This window comes from Loxodonta africana, chromosome 26, assembly GCF_030014295.1.
Source record: "Loxodonta africana isolate mLoxAfr1 chromosome 26, mLoxAfr1.hap2, whole genome shotgun sequence".
NCBI classification, from domain to species: Eukaryota; Metazoa; Chordata; class Mammalia; order Proboscidea; family Elephantidae; genus Loxodonta; species Loxodonta africana.
This window is the reverse complement of record NC_087367.1, coordinates 10,897,771-10,913,779: the sequence shown is the minus strand read 5'-3', so window position 1 is coordinate 10,913,779 and position 16,009 is coordinate 10,897,771. Positions and strand designations below refer to the sequence as shown.

Below are 16,009 nucleotides of genomic sequence, written 5' to 3'. Positions count from 1 at the left end.
ACAGTAATGCCAGTCACTATAAAATGAAATGGTTGGTATGTATCACAGAAAAATACTTTGCAATTTCTCCGACCTAACTTCCTTTCTCAACTTACGTGACTCAATGAGTCTTTAAAGTACGTATACCCAGAATAGATATTTTTGACTTTTTTTCTCTCTCCTTTTTTTTTTTTCTTTTTATGGTCTCTTCCACATAGTTTGTGGTTAAAAAATTATTTTTGTTTTCCTTGAATATTATTTAAATTTGTTTGAGTCATGTATCTGCAGTTGAACCCAATACTCTACTACATGTAGCATTCACTACACTCCAGAAACACATAATAACACTTTACAGATTTTTACATATTTAATCCCCATAAACAGAGATGGATTTTGCTATCCACGTTTTACAGATGAAGAAAATGAAGTTCGGAGAGGTCAAATAACTTTCCTAAAGCCACATAGCTAATAAATACTATGTCTAGGGTCTAAGTAGGAGCCCTGGCGGCATAGTGATTAAGCGTTTGGCTGCTAGCCAAAAGGTCAGCAGTTTGAACCCACCAGCTGCTCCATGGAGAAAGATGTGGTAGTCTGCTCCCGTAAAGATGTACAGTGTTGGAAACCCTATGTGTCAGTTCGCTGTCCTATAACCTGTTGCCATCGAGTCGATTCCGACTCATAATGACCCTATAAGACAGAGTAGAACTGCCCCATGGTATCTCCAAAGGGTGCCTGGTGGATCCAAACTGCCGACCTTATTGTTAGCAGCCATAGCACTTAACCACTATGCCACCAGGGTTTCCTCTCTGTCCTATAGGGTGGTTACAAGTCGGAATTCGACTCAACAGCAATGGAGTATGGATAGGGTTAAAGTGAGGGTTTACTCAATTTTAACCTCCATGATCTCTGGCTATATGCTTCTACATCAAGATTTATTCAATATTTCACATACACCAAGCTCTATGCTCAATACAAAACTGAAAATAACAACACCCTTACCGTCAAGGGTCTCACATTCTAGTAGGAATGATTGACAATTTAATAACTGCACTGCAGCAAAAGAATTTTATAACAAAGGTAAATACTAGGTGAAGCAATGTTTCTGAGGAAAGAATAATCCATTTTGCCTAGCTTGGGGTGGGGAGCGCATTGTTTACAATGACTAAATGTATACTGTTAACAGAGCTAAGTCTTCAATGCAAAATAAAAATACGATTCTTTTCTCCAGAACTTCTTCTTCCTTGGTGACTCCAGGCACAAGCAACGTCATGGGCTGATGGCTTCCAAGGCCGCATAGATCTCACTAAGGCTCATCAAGAGCTGGACGATCCCATCTGAGACGCTTCACACATTAAAGCGTACTTGTCTAGTGTTTCATACCATCAGATCCCTGCTTCCAGACAGGTAACCACCACCTGCCTGCCATTTTATTGTACTGTGGTGGCTTGTGTGTTGCTATGATGCTGGAAGCTATGCCACCAGTACTTCAAATACCAGCAGGGTCATCCATGGTGGACTGGTTTCAGTGAGCTTCCCGATTAAGACAGACTAGGAAGAAAGGACTGGTGATCTACTTCTCAATATCAGCCAATGGAAAATCGATGGTTTGCACAGAATACTGTCCAATATAAGCCGTAAGATGAGCACCTATGTTGGCTGGCACTCAAAATACACAGTGATCACAACAATGGCCTTGAGCATACCAATGATCATGAAGATGGCACAAGACCAGGCAGTGTTTCCTTCTATTGTACACGGTGGGGGGGGGGGGCATGAGTCAGAACTGACTGCAGAGCAACTAAGGACAGCAGCAAACTAGTTAAAACCATGTTGCACTTTCAAATGCTGTATGTTAATTTTTTCTGCCAACAGGGCAGGGCCATTGAGAGTTTATCTTTCGTGAGGATATTCTTTTTTAGTACTCCTTCAGATGTCAAGAAATATGTAACCATCTATGTACAGAGCTTCTCTAGCTTCTGGAGCTGCCCTCTCAGCCCATTATCATCACTCTTCAATCTCTTTTCCACCTGGGGAAATAAATAACGCCTTGCCGTCACAGTACCTACACAGTCGTCTCTTCTCTTGTCCCTGGAGGAGCTTAGCTGTCTTACCTTCAGCACTCCTCGCTCTGCTTTTCACTGTATTCTTGTCGTTCTTTTAACCACTTCCTTCTGTAGGTTTTTTAAACTATCTGACAATATATCTCCACATAACGCATTCGTCATGCCTGGCTCTGTCGTTTCTAAAATGTGTCCTAAGAACATTGTTTATTCCTTCTTAGCAGACTCCAAGGGTCACATTTTCAATCCCTAAAGCATGACCGTTACAAAAACCACGTTTCTTTTCTACTTAATGCCTCTTTCCTCACAATCGCCAGTAAAAAAAAAAAAAAAAAAAAAGTCATCGTAATCAACTTTCTCCATTGTATGGAGATATATTTATGGCATTTTTTTAAAATGTGATCCCAGCATTTGCTGTCAGCTTTCCTTTTCTCTCACTCTTTTTACTGTTATCTGTTATGGGCAGCAACCCCAAAATTGAGTACAATATGTCCATTGGTGAGCATCTCATAAAAAGTCTAAAAGCTACCACATTCAGTTTGATTCTTGTTTTGTTTTTTTTTAAACACATAGTCAAAACTTTATATAATTGAAGTTATAATGGCCTTTATGGAAAGATGTGAAAGAACCCAGGGATACCTTTACTAGTATGAATACCAATTGTTTAGTTTCTGGGATAAAGGATCAGGACAATTGAGTAACCACATCCCTTTTCTCCATCTATTCATAAAAGGCCAGCTTCTCTTACAGCAAGATATAGGGAGCAAAAACATTATGGGACAAGTTAATGAATTGTACATATCACTGTAAAGGGAAAAAAACACGAAACTTCCTCACCATGAATAGCAAATTATCACCTCAGAGAGAGAAAAGGCTAATCAGCTGAGTTGGTAGCACTCTTCCCAAAATGCATGTGTATAAAAACCTTTCGAGGGGGTGAGGGTATAGTAGTTACGAGGGTAAGAGAGGGGGAAAAACACTGTATTCCAGACCCCCTTAGACCTACTGAGTAAAACCATCTGTTGTGGTCCTTAAAATTTTCTGTGTTCTAAAATGTGCCTCAGGTGAAAGGAAGGTGGCCACCAAGACTTGAAAACCATTGGGTCAGAACAATGGTACTAAGATCCAAGGTTTGTACTGGAGTTTGAGAATTTGTTCAGATGTTCTAATGGGAAGCGGGCTACTTGAGCAGCCTGGCTTAAACAGTGGTCCCCCTCCAAAGAGGACATGACATATGTGAAGTAGCTGAAAGGAGATACAGTGACTTTGCCTAATGTGTCATTCACCAAACCAAACCCGCTGCTGACGAGTTGATTTCGACTCATATTGACCCTACAAGACGGAGTAGAACTGCCCCATTGGGTTTCCAAGGAGCAGCTGGTGGAGTCAAATGCCAACCTTTTGGTTAGCAGGCGAGCTCTTAAGCACTGCGCCACCAGGGATCCTCATCATTCGCATGACTCCTTAACAGAAATGAGAGAACCAACGCCAAATCAAATTGTCCCCGCATTTATCGGATCATGATCTGGTCTCTTTTGGGATCATGCATTTTCTCTTTCTTTCCAGAGCACTAAATGACTCGTAACTTTGGCCAGTCCTCCTACAAAGAAGGCCACTGGTCACACCTCACAATAAGCCATCCCATGATTCTTTCAGGTCAGCACAGCATCCAAGATGCCTGTTCACTAGCCTTGGCAGATTTCTGGCAGACTCTGCTGCTACCAGTCTACACAAACCTAGGATTAGCTTGTGAACTAGGATCTCCCTGAGGACCAGAATCACAGCTGGCCAACTGAGGGATCTCCGTCCCCCTGGCAGCACTTTAATCCATTCTAAATTTGATTGTTTCCTTGAACGGAGTAATTTAATTTTCTCCAAATGTCTGACTTTATAACACCAAGTCCAAAATATGAAATGAGGAAAACTGGGTCAGTTGGCCAGGTAAATTCAGGCAAAAAAGGAAATATTGCCTAGAAGCCCCCTAAAAGCCCTGAGCCATTTTAATGTCCTAAATTAATTCACTCACTGTCTCAGTAGTCTAATTTCTAGTCTATAGCTGGGTGATGTAATGAATCTTTTATCCAGATGAGAGAAAATGTTTTTTTCAGCTCACAGCTCTGGTAACGTTGTTGACTTTTTCCTTATTTATTTCAATTAATGGTGACTACTTCAGCTGCTACTATTCCAGATGGGCCATCATGTGGTCATACCTACGTGGCAATTCATAAGCAAACATAAGCCAAGCAGAAATGGGAGAACGACATTCAGTGGCATACACATTTTGTATGAGCAGACATAATTTCAATGTGTAAAGACAGGTCCTGAGAAACGTGAACTGTTGTAATCCACAAGTTTCTGTTTCCTAAAGTCGATAACCTTGGAAAAATCCACGCTGAAATGCTGTGGCTTTACACCGTGTACAAAACTCACAATCCCACATAAAGCAGAATCTTGGTGACTTCAGTAATAATAACTAAGACTGAATGAAACTTTTTTTTTTCCAAAAGGACAAGTAAAATGATTCTCAATTTAAGTGAAATATGGCCTTAGACATGTATATGTTTATACTTATTATTGCCTCTTAATTCAGAAATATCCCACCATTGCAGGTCTTCAATGTAGGCTCCACAGTTTTATCTTTATTACTGCTTTTTAATTCAGAGATTTCCTGCCATTGTAGTTCTTCAATGCAGGTTCCAAGGCTTAGGACAGTTGGCTGCAGAACTGAACTCCTTGTTAATTGTCTAGTTGATTATAAGAACATTTATTCTTGGATTCTGAAAAACTAAAAGGCCCTTTAGGTGTACCTACAATTTGAGAATCTGAGAAGAATGAACCTATTTTTCTTGATATAAGAAGCACAAGACAAGCTACATGAACATAAAGTACAAGGAGATCTATTTCACCCTGTCAAATTTTCCCTCCATCACAATTGGGCAAAAGGTAAGCAAGTTCCTCAAGAAGTCGCAAAGCATCATCCTATTTAGGAGCCAAACTTCCAAGGACCCTCTTCCTGTTGCCTATAAACACACCCAAAAAACCCAGTGCCCTCGAGTTGATTCTGACTCATAGCGACCCTATAAGACAGAGAAGAACTGCCCCATAGAGTTTCCAAGAAGCACCTGGAGGCTTTGAACCACTGACCCTTTGGTTAGCAGCCGTAGCACTTAACCACTCCACCACCAGGGTTTCCTTATAAACACAGAGACATATAAAAATGAATTATTTTCCTCTTCAAGAATAGATCTTTAAGACTGAATATTAAAGGAAGCTTCAAGGAAAATACTGACCATCAGTGTCTGTAGGAGTGGTTTTTGAATACCTTCCAGAATTCCCCAAGGCCACTAGGATCAGAAAGGGAAGGAAAAAGATCAAGAGTGTCATGTCTGAGCCCTCTTTACTCCAAGTTCAACCAGAAAATTTCTGCATTTATTGATTTCACTTGTTTGTCCTTCACGGAAAGATTTCTCTTCAAGCAAAACAGAAAATAAAATGTACTATTACAAAGCAAAAATAATATTCAAAGGAAACTGTATAAACTTGGGCTAACTTATTGGTCAGTCAGTCATTAAACAAGTGTTTGCTTAGTATTCATTTTCGCCAGCCTGGGGCCCTTGAGATACATCAGAGCAGGATAGAGATCTCCGCCCTCACAGAGTTTATAATCTGATGGGAGGAAGACAGACAATAAACAGTAAACATAAAAAAAATGATGGTTAAAAGGTGATGCATGCTTTTAAGAGAAACCAGATAGGTTATAGGAGGGAGGGAGAAAGGCAGATTGCAGCGTTAAGTAGAATGATCAGGATAAGCCTCACTGAGAAGGTGAAATGTGAGCAAAATCTTGAGGATGTGACGGGATTAGCCAATTATCCAAGTATCTCATGGTTAATTATATGTTATTTATCTATAAGGAGTACCTATTTTTTCCTTGAAAATTTGCTCTAAAAGTGACTAAGTGGTTAATAGCAGTCACAATGATATTATTCTGTGAAGTCATTCCCCCCCGCCCCAGTTGCAGAGTTGATTCCGACCCACAGCGACCCTAGAGGACAGACAGAGTAGAACTGCCTCATAGGGTTTCCAAGAAGCCGCTGGTGGATCTGAACTGCTGATCTCTGGTCAGCAGCCGAGTTCTTGACCACTGCACCACCAGAGCGCCTGTGAAGTCATCAGTGGGGCAAAACAATTCAGAGAAGGTTTTCTCTGAATGGTACTTCCACACCATGAGAAAATATTGACCTGTCTGCCCTCTACACCCCGTGAATTTGCATCTAAAAGGCAGCACTGGGCCAATGAACTCCTAGGTCTGTTCGAAGCTGATGCAAGTCAATTTCAGCTTCATTATCGTGCACAACAGAAATGCAGAAGTGCAAAGAAAAATTATGGAGATATCTAAATAGTTCTGGTTAACTAGAATCATCTTTAATGCTTAAGGTACAAATGTTCTCTGTCATGTGTGGGCCATCAGACATTGCTGTCCAGTTAGTTATAACCTCAATCATAGAATCATTACAATAAGTATAGGGTTATTAATGGGAGGAAGTTATTAATCCTTTTTTATTAAACCTTTTGTAGATTACAGATCATTAGTTTACACATTCATTTAATCTAATAGTATATTTTTTTAATCGTTGCCATTAATAAGAACTCTTTTCTAAGGAATTCTGCAGTTTATCATGTCAACACTACCCTCAATAAGAGGCTATTTTTATTACCCCATATTACAGATGATAACATTTAAATATATGAAGCTAAATTGTTGCCCAAGGACAATAAAGAGCAAAAACAGGATCTGAACCCAGACCAAATGGCTTCGTGATTCAGGCTTTTACCCACCATGCTATACTGCTCTCAGTTATGAGGTGGAAAGTTTTTCTCCCCTAAATAAAAACCTTCCAAATAAGAAGCAATGGTATCCTAGACAACACTCTTTGATAGGTTTTCTTCACACTAAATCTAAATTTATTTTTTAAGTATAAGAAGATGAGCTCCTGTTCCATGATTATTAGCATTTAATTGGAAGAAAATCTTTGAAATTGCCTTGAGGTTGGTTATTCTATATTAGTTATTTTGGTTCTAAGTTTCCACAAGGTTTTGTCTATCACAACAAGCGGCATCTCCTATTGTGTCATATAATTTAAAGAATGCCAGCAGTTTATTTTTAGATAGCCTCGAATGTTCTTCCCTGCTCCAAAATTCCATGATCCTAATTAACGATTCAAATTTCTTTGCTATATGAACTAATAAGCATTCTGGGAAATTACATCACTTCTTAAAACTACTGGTCAACATAATTTAGGAAAACAAGACTTACCCACCTAAAGCGCTGATGCTGATTTTTTTTAAAAAAATGCAGGTTAAAAAAATATATTCTGAGTTAAGAAGATAAAATCATCTTTTGGAGGAGGAATCGTCCTTTTGTCAAATCCAGTGTAATTTACAAGTTTTGTTTTCTGCAATATATTTCAGTAAAAAAATCAAAACCAAACCCACTGTCACCAAATCCATTCTGACTCATAGCAACCCTATAGGACAGAGTAGGACTGCCCCACAGGGTTTCCAAAGAGCAACTGGTGGACTGGAACTGCCAACATTTTGGTTAGCAGCCATAGCTCTTAACCACTGCGCCACTAAGGCTCCAGCATCTAAATTTATATTTATACTGCTTCACTTTCAAACTTTGAGAATATAGAGTCCCTTCTGTGCTCCTTTCTGAAGATACATCAATTTATTTCAAGTCTATTTCAAGCCACCACTGTTTACAGAACATACAGAGGCATGGCAAACTTCTCATCACAAAGCCAGAGCATAAAAGTCCAAATGAGCTAAGGCTTGTATTAGTGCCAAATGTAACAACAACAAAACCCACTGCCGTGGAGTCGCTTCCAACTCATAGCAACCCTACAGGACAGAGTAGAACAGCCCCATAGGTTTCCAAGCCTGTAATCTTTACGGAAGCAGAATGCCACATCTTTCTCCCTGGGAGGTTCAAACTACCGGACTTTTGGTTAGCAGTCAAGGGCTTAATCACTGCACCACTAGGGCTCCTGAATATAATAACAAGGCCAAGAAAATCACAGTAAGAGAAAAATATATACTCTTCAAGTAACTTTTCTTGGTTGTACCCAGAATTGATGGACATTTAGGATAAAGATCAACCGCAAAATAATACTGAATTTGAAATATTCCCATAAACTTCTGTGTATATCATAATGATGAAGTAGATATTTAAGGTCTGATTTTCTAAGGTGAAATTTGGGTCTTTCCAAGCTCTGTGACTGTGTATTGGGAGCATCCAGTAGTACAACGGCAGAGGTCACGATAGTTACCAAAGTAAGTAACTTCCTAGTTTGCCTATACACAAAAACATCGGCATTTCAAGACAGCAAAATTATCTCAAATCCACAAACTGCTCTGAACAATGCAGGATATGGTGCTCGACGAGGAAATACGATTTACGAATCCATACGGAGGGAGAAAAGGAAATATGATGTTTTCAAAATCAAATTAGTTCTACATCAAAACCACAGGAAAATATATTTAAACTCTAAAATGCAGACACGCCATGATGCTGGTGACTGGAGGGTAGGTATCTACTGACAAATTAGTCATCTAGCAGCACAGGAGCTGTGAGACGGTAAGGAAAACCATGGAAACAAAAGGAAATGCATTTAGAAAAATACTAAATGCTTTACCCTTCTCTAAATATTGATACATATCAAATCTATTTTAAGAGAAAACAAAACAGAATATAGTTGTGGTGTGACATTACAGATAAAGTTCCAAAAAACATAATACTGGATCTTTCTCATTAATTAGTTTTAGTGGAAACAACTATATTTAGGGATCAATCCAATTAGTCTTGAGGAAAAAATATGTTATTTTCCTTATAAACTGTCCTAATTTATGAGCTAAGTTTTTATTAATACAGCAAGGTGTGTGCAATCTCTGGATGTGTAACTATGTTTTACAGTTCTGCTCCCAGTACTCTGGCCCTCTGGTAACTTGGAGTTCCTGTACGAACAAACCCAGAAGAAATCAAAGGGATGATGCTCTTGAATCCTGGATGAGGGCTGACTTACGATGTTAGGTTTACAAATGCAAAGAATATCAAATATACTCACAAGACAAGCCTTTTATTTTTGGTTTATCTGAGAGCTTACAACCCAAACTCAATTTAAACACAGGTCTTACGGCACATCACACTTAATACTACGAGGTTAAAAAAGAAAAGAAAAAAAAAAAAAAGAAATCATGGAACCCATATAAACTGTCATAACATCAAATACAAATTTTAGGAAAACTCACAAACTTCTTACCTCATGGACAGTGAAAGTTAGAAAAAAAAATCTGATTTTTTGCCACTGGGATAATGAATCATATTAAAATGTTTGAATAACCTTAAATGCAAAACTCCGTTTACTTTAGCTCCTTGTAGACTCATTGTTGTGCATATGGTAAGTCGTATTAGAGTGATTTGGGAATGGTGCCGCACTAGAAATATGGCAGCACTGGGAAGGATTAGGAAGGATAGGAGACAAAAGAAAGTTTAAAGACAGTGACAGAGGATTCCACTTATTTGTTGCCACAATTCTTTTTGGTTATTTGAGTAAATTTATCTTCCTTCTTCATCCTCTACTCTATCCACTCCAACCCTCCATGTCTTCCTCTATAGCTCTCATAGAATTTGCCCTCTCCCCCCTCCCCCACGCACAGAGCCTTGGTGGCACAGTGGTTAAGAGCTATGGCTGCTATCCAAAAGGTCCACAGTTCAAATCCACCAGCCGCTCCTTAGAAACCTTATGGGGCAGTTCTACTCTGTCCTATAGGGTCACTATGAGTCGGAATAGACTCGACAGCAATGGGTTTGGTTTTGGTTTACATACACATACTTGGCGTCCTGGTGACGCAGTGGTTAACAGCTTAGGCACTAACCAAAAGGACAGCAATTCAAATCCACTATCTGCTCCTTAGAACCTCTACGGGGCAGTTCTACTCTTTCCTAGTGTCGCTGTGAGTCGGCTGCTATGAGTCGGAAACAACTCCGTGGCAACGGGTTTGTTTTTTTTTGTTTTGTTTTTTTGGACACTTGCATACTTAAGTCATAAAAATTGCAAATTCAAAATACAGTAACAAAAATGTCCTGAAAATAACAATGGTCAAGAAAAAAAGACAAACTTGCTGCTCTCATGGAGCTTACACTCTGGTAGGAAAAGTCAACATTAAATATATAACCATACATATAAGTTTATAATCATAATTACGACGAGTTTTTAAAAAAAAAAAAAAAAACACAGGTCCGCAGCAACCAAAGCACCAGCATTTATTTCACTGGCAGTTATCAATCGGGGCTCCTACCTATTAACCAGCCCTTATGTCTGGGTTTGCGTATATAACTTACTTTGACATTTCTTGATGTAAATGGTCGTTCATATCTCTCAGACAACCACAGGGAAAAAAAAAAAAAAAAAACGATCAATTGTTGGAATGAAATGACCAGCTAAACATACACAGAAAACAAAACAAATCAAACAAACAAAAAAAGAAAACAAAAATCCCTGGCAAATACATGAACCTAAATTCTAGATAGAATGGCGAATTAAGTTAGCTTCTGAATGCTCCTAACAATAATATCATGGACAATTTTCAAGCCAAAAAGGAAAGCAAAGAGAATTTCCCGAAGATCATTTGGAGCCAGAGACCTGGCACCAGCATATGTAAGGCTGCCCCTGGAAAATCTCTCTCTTCAGCTGTCTTAAAGAAAGATTTAAAAATTCAGGAACAAAGTTGATTCTTAACCATATCCAGGTAAAGGAAACATATCCTTGCTCAGAAAACATGAAAACAAATCTGAATAATTGACTATAAATTTTGAAAAAGAACAACTTTTACAAGTTGCAAATGAGAAAGCTTTCATTTCATTCCCCGTGATTCTGCAGGCACCGTATCTAACACACAGCGGTGCGCCCTAATATGTCTCCAACTGAGTTAGCTGGCATTTTCCTGCACAAATGGTAAAGGGTTTTGCAGTTTTCTAAACCCTGAAACACTGGGAAGCGTGGAAGGATCCACACCAAACCTATATGGCTACACAAAGTGATACCAGTGCTCATCGCTGTAGAGAGGAGTGGGGTAGGAGGAGGGAGAGGGTTAGCAAAAGAAAAGTTCTCTCTACGTGTCATGCTTCTGTTGTTGTTGTTTGTTTTTAATACAATGTATTTCTCCATCACTGGTTGCTTAAAGCTTGAGAAAATATCACAAAAATCACACAGAAGAAATCAAAGTGGTGATGCTCTTGAATCCAATTTCATTTCTAGATTCAGAAAAGCAAGATGCAAGTCCACAGAGGGTCATTACAGAGTCCCTCAGTTCAGTACTCCTTCAGAGAAAAGTGGTGTCAAGAAAAAAAGCTCCAGGATTATACTGTGATGTAAAGATAGGTGAAGCCTGAGTTTACAGTGCAAATCAATTGTTTTAACCTGGCCAGGTTTCTTTCACACACATCTAGGGTTTAACCTGATGTAGGAAGATTTCTAGATCTCTCTTTACTCCTCCAACAGGCAACTCCAAAGCAAGGATATCTCCCTTATTCACCTTATCTTTACCTTTCCTGAATTCTGATCTCACTTTGGTCCACATTTCCGTTCTCCCACTCTATCAGCACTCTTTGATTGTGGGTGCCTCATCATAGTCCTAATTGTTGTTCTGCTCTAGAATGCAGATTTGTTGAACTGATTTGCTAATTAAAGAAGACTAACAAATCACATTTCTCATTTCTGTCCATCTAATTAACCGACACACAAAGCTCACCACTGCGAGGTGGCAAAATATTCAAGTTCATTTTAAGATCTTTCCTCACTTAACATGAAAGAGCACTCTGGTACCATTCATAGAAGGCTGTAGAGGAAAAATCAAATTCTCTCCTCTGTGGTTTTGTGCTGATGGAGGGAAAAAAAAAATTCTGATGAAAATCTAAGCAAAAAATATGTTTGACACACGTACCAACAGAAAACATTTAAGACTGACATAAAAAACCTGAATGAAGTTAAGTGACATTTACATTAATTACACCAAGATAAATACCAACTGAATATAAACATGAGCTATTCCAGATGTAGAGTTAAATGACTGTATAATTATAAAATTACTTTTTCACACAATTATGAATATATATGTGTGTATATATACATACAGTTTGTGTACATACATGCATTCATGTAAATATATACATGCACATATACGAACACATAGACATATATACTTGCTCAGTACAATAAACTACAAATACAGTCTTCTGGAGTCCTGTACTAAAGAACATGTTGGGGAATCCACATGTAAGAGAGGACTGTGGATGGGAATTTGGACTCAAGGAAAAGTATTTAGAAAGCACCCCAAATGGTACGCAAAATCTCTCAGAGATCTGATACAAACCCTGTCATCTGTGTAGTTTGTAGAGAGCTTAAAACAATTTTAAATTATATTATTGCAAATGGTTGACCAAAACACAACTGCAGTAGCATAGGTTTTCCTTTGATTGTCTCAAAGAATCTAAACATTTGTTTATGAAGCTCGGTTTTGTATAATTAAAACTTTGATGTCTTTTCTTACTTATTGCCTGGCTGATGTTCAGGTGCTTTTTCAAGCAGAAAAGGTTCCTTTCTAGATGACACAAACATTAAGGAGCAGAACCGTGAGCTTTGGTCTCAGTTCCCAGGGTTAAGGTTCAGGGCATCAGAGAGATCCAGAGAATTCAAGGATAAGGATAAGACACATTCCTGCATTTAAAAATACTCATAAAAGCTACAGACCTAGGGCACATTCACTAATATGTAGTTAAAGATGGTTAACATAAAGGCTATCCTAAATATTTATCAGAGCTGCATACTGTCTACTTTCTTTCAACGAAAACACTAAACACAACTGCATTTTCACTGTGGATGGTTCTGAATGACAAACTAAACATGCTTCTGAATTTGTATCAAAGCCGTCAAAGAGTACACATGCCTGACTTACCAAGCGATGCAGGAATGTATACCTGGTTGGTAATGTTCTGAAAGCAAAGTCAGTGAGCACAAAACAGAACAGGCCTTCCTGGCTCCTACACCAAAGTGCCTTTTCAGGTTATCATGGAGCTAAGGTGTGTGCATGACATTGAGCAGACAACAGATGATGAACCCACAGCAGGACCATTTCAATACTACACATGCTTAGACTTACATCTCAATGCGGAATGGCTGGGTCAGGTGTGCTCCAGGGCTGAATGTTCAAGGATGATATGTTTATGGTGACTACACCCATCATTTAACTGCTATTAACTGATCCTGCAAAAACTAACACCCAAACCTGTAGCTTAGTTCTAAATATGCTAATTATGCAAGCAGCTGACATTAAAAACACGCTCGAAAGAGCAAAAAAGCAGTGAAACATTTTGATGGATTTTTCTTACCTTAAATACATAAAATATTCATTAACACACATACCTACCTCCCAGTGCCCATTACCAATGCCAAAAGGTCTAAATATATTTGTATTACTTAGACACACTGTAATTTATACAGAAAAAGTAAAATAATGTAATACCTTTACTTTTACCTATGGGTTTGATGAAATGGTTCCATGAAGAAAGGATTTCCAGAGAAAGAAAATAGAGAGGAGAGAAACAACAATAAGAATTATGAATACATGTAAATGCACTACTATCTGAAAAGTAAACAGGAGAAGAAGTACCAATAGGGATTTGAAGACAAATGCAGATGCAATCCGTTCAGGTTGAGAATTCTGCCTTTTTAAAGGCAAGTACATGCAAGGAAATTGGAAGGCCCATGCTCACTTGGAAAGATTATACAAAAGGGAGATACACAGTGACCGAAGGTAGAAAAAGTACCGATTCTGTCCAATAGTATATTCAGCATTCTAGAAGCCAGAAGCCAGTGATGTCTGCATGTTCCCAAACTGCCATGCATGGATGAGAAATGGACTCTTGTGGATACAGTAGGTTAAACTGAGGATCTTCTTTCAGATAGTAACTTCTGATAGCTCATGTTTTTCTTTCCTCTAACCACCCTTACTTAATATGCTGATAAATGCAAGGAAATTTTCATTCACAATTTCTATGTCTCATTTATTTGCAGATATTATAGTGCAAGGGATGAAGAAACATAAAAGTTGAAGGAGCGAACCAAAATCAAACCAAGAAATCAAGGGGAGAAAAACACATGGAAAAAAAAATGTGAACAAAAATTATGTATTTAATTTGCAGCCAGATAATTTGCAAGCATTCGCCCATCCTTTGCAGTGATGGTGGGAAAGCAGCTACAGAACAAGAAAACACTGAAAGCAGAGTGGAAAAGGAACAGAGCCCATACCTTGGTCGCCCATCATCAGGTGCGCCAGACCTTGAAGGAAAACAAGAGCACAGTCAGCAATAAACAAGGGAGCAGGGGAAGACAGGATTGTCACGATGACAAAAATGTTCAGTGACAGACATCTTGTTTCCTATGAGACATGTCTGTAACACGGAGGCAAATCAAAAGCATTCTTTGAACCCCTGGTTGGAATGCTCTGGGGCAATTAAAACACTGGGATATGCTGTACTGTGTATTTCTTCTACGTATTACTAGTCGGAAAGATCAAGAGCTTAAGAGCATGACTTAAAGTCCAACCAATCCCTTCAATATTGCGTCTGCCCTTCGTGCCCTTTGATGACACTGTTTTTTTTTTTTTTTTTTTCTCACTCTGCCCCCACAGGGATAGTCATTCTTCAGTGGTAAAATTATGTTTTTCAAAACCCAAAGGAATACCTGAAACATGGGCTGGGTCTGATCTTTTTCCCCTCCTCAAAAAATAAGCAGTTTCATAATTAAATAATAATTAAAAAAAAAATCCTTAGTCACACTGAAATGATAATGCAGAAATGTCTCCTTGCCTGACATGTAGCAAGAATGGGGGAAAAAAAAAAAATCATTAGACATGCATTTTTACAGTTAGAATTTACTACAGAGTAATTTATTACAGGGTTTTTAAGAAACAATGGATCTGCTTTAAATAGGCTCAAGTAATTTTCTGTGGAGAACATAGTTAGCATTTTATGTAAACATTACTCACGTGTTGAGCTATGAGTTAGTATAAGTAATTGTACATATTAGAGGAATATATTTCAGATATGATTTCATTAAGGAAGTTTTCTAGAAAGAATATTAAAAATTCCCTTTGTTTATTTAAATCATTTATTATCTCTTGTTTGACAATTAACTTCCCACTGAAGATCATTTCTTTCCTGAACAACATTGCTAACGTTCTTTTCAAAAGTTCTTTCACTGTCCGAGAAGCTGTTTTTTACTGACAGGCAGGATTCCTAGTTGTTTATTCTAAATTTTAGAAATAAATCTATTCCTCAATCCACAAATATTTCAAGAGTATGGGAAAAGATTAGAGCACTATAGTACTCATATATCAATTTTAATAAAATTCATATTTTCATTTTCCAGTGTTATTTCAAATAGATTTATTTTGAGCTACACAACATTATACATTAGTTGTATCCGTACTGAAATAATCTGTTATCGTCTTAAAATTTTAGGGTTATTCAAATGTTCCCGCGAGGCACATATGGTTACAAAACATCATATAATCACAATATAACTTAAAATTACTTAACCTAATATTTTAATGTCTCCTGTAATGTAGCATCTCTTTGTATTTTCTGGGTAATTTTAACAACAACAAAAAATACATAGGGAGATTAAAAAGTTTATGAACAAACTGTTGATGATTGATGATGTTTTATATGCTGAGAAATAGTGTTTTTTTGTTGTTTTTGTTCAGGTTATACAATTTTTCTTTACTTTCCATTTTAAAACTACTATGCATTTTTCCTAACGACAGTTTATAACACGCTAGTAGAATAAATCAGGCAATTAGCGCTGTATAAGATTAACTTTTAGAAAATATATTAGACACATATTAAA

At 37.9% G+C, this 16,009-nt stretch overlaps 1 protein-coding gene across 18 annotated transcripts in view; it reads right to left on the bottom strand.

The window, feature by feature from the left end:
• The window catches only part of NRXN1 (neurexin 1), a 1,235,746-nt gene that overhangs the window by 1,091,721 nt on the left and 128,016 nt on the right, over positions 1 to 16,009 (bottom strand). For 11 of the 18 annotated variants that reach the window (XM_023557243.2, XM_003417609.4, XM_064277107.1 and 8 more), the window contains 2 exons: positions 14,408 to 14,437; positions 13,623 to 13,634 (listed from right to left, as the gene is read on the bottom strand). The exons of 4 other annotated variants lie outside the window; for them this stretch is intronic. In XM_023557243.2, the coding sequence (XP_023413011.2) occupies positions 13,623 to 13,634; positions 14,408 to 14,437 (42 nt within the window). The remainder of the gene's footprint in view (positions 1 to 13,622; positions 13,635 to 14,407; positions 14,438 to 16,009) is intronic. 3 more of the 18 variants (XM_023557240.2, XM_064277106.1, XM_023557248.2) reach the window with 1 other exon arrangement.